This window comes from Corvus brachyrhynchos, unplaced genomic scaffold (assembly GCF_000691975.1).
Source record: "Corvus brachyrhynchos isolate BGI_N302 unplaced genomic scaffold, ASM69197v1 scaffold843, whole genome shotgun sequence".
NCBI lineage: Eukaryota > Metazoa > Chordata > Aves > Passeriformes > Corvidae > Corvus > Corvus brachyrhynchos.
In genome coordinates this window covers 641-1,421 of record NW_008237262.1, presented here as the reverse complement: position 1 = coordinate 1,421, position 781 = coordinate 641, and the positions used below count along the sequence as shown (strand labels likewise).

At 58.4% G+C, this 781-nt stretch overlaps 1 protein-coding gene across 1 annotated transcript in view; it reads left to right on the top strand.

The window, feature by feature from the left end:
- The window catches only part of LOC103613073 (zinc finger protein 2), a gene marked incomplete at its 5' end in the record, with an annotated part of 2,244 nt that extends 2,103 nt beyond the window's left edge, over nt 1-141 (top strand). The window contains one exon of the mRNA XM_017730523.1: nt 87-141. Within this exon, the coding sequence (XP_017586012.1) occupies nt 87-141 (55 nt within the window). The remainder of the gene's footprint in view (nt 1-86) is intronic.
- Nucleotides 142-781: the final 640 nt, after the last annotated feature.

The following is a 781-nucleotide window of genomic DNA, read 5'->3' as shown; positions in this document are numbered from 1 at the left end:
CAAGGGGGTGACGTCGGACGCACGACGCGCCCCAAAGTGGATTTTGGGAACTGGGGCTTCACCCCCTGCCCCAATCCCGGCTGCAGGGGTGAGGAAGGGAGCGAAGCCTCTGGAGGATCCTGGAACCCGCTGGAAAATTAATGGACGTGTGGAATCCCAGGGGGGGTCGCTGCAGGCCGTGATCCGGGACGCGCTGAGGGCTGTCAGGTCCATGTTGAACTCCATGTGCCAGAAGTTTGAGCTCCAGGGGTTCTCCCAAGTGAAGAGCATCTGGCCCATCGTCATCGAGATCGACAACTTGGGGGAGATTGGAAAGCCCTGACTCCCGGCGGGAATCCTGGGATTGGATTCCCTGAGGCACAGCGCCCAATCCCCCACAGCCCTGGGGGCTTCAGGAGGAGAACCGTGGCAGAGGCGGATTGGGGGGGTTAAAACTTCCCCAGCCCTGAACTGGGATTGATTGAGAACCTTTGGAGAAAAGCAGTGGGAAAGGGGAGAATCAGTGTGGCTCGAAGGAGGAAAGAAGGAAAAGTTAAGCAAGGGATCCTGAAATCCTGGACTCCGGGAACGGGATGGGCTGGAAAAGATCTTAAAAACCGACCAGGGATTGGGCTGTGCTCCCCAGGGATCAAGGAACAAACGGCCTCAGGCTGTGCCAGGGGTGTGTGTTGGGGTGGGTTGAGGGGTGGGTGGAGGGAAGGACAAAGGAAGGCTCCGTTCCAGTCCTGTGGAAGCGTTTTCTTGGGAAGTACAGCCTGTCTTGGATTCCCAGCAGCTACGT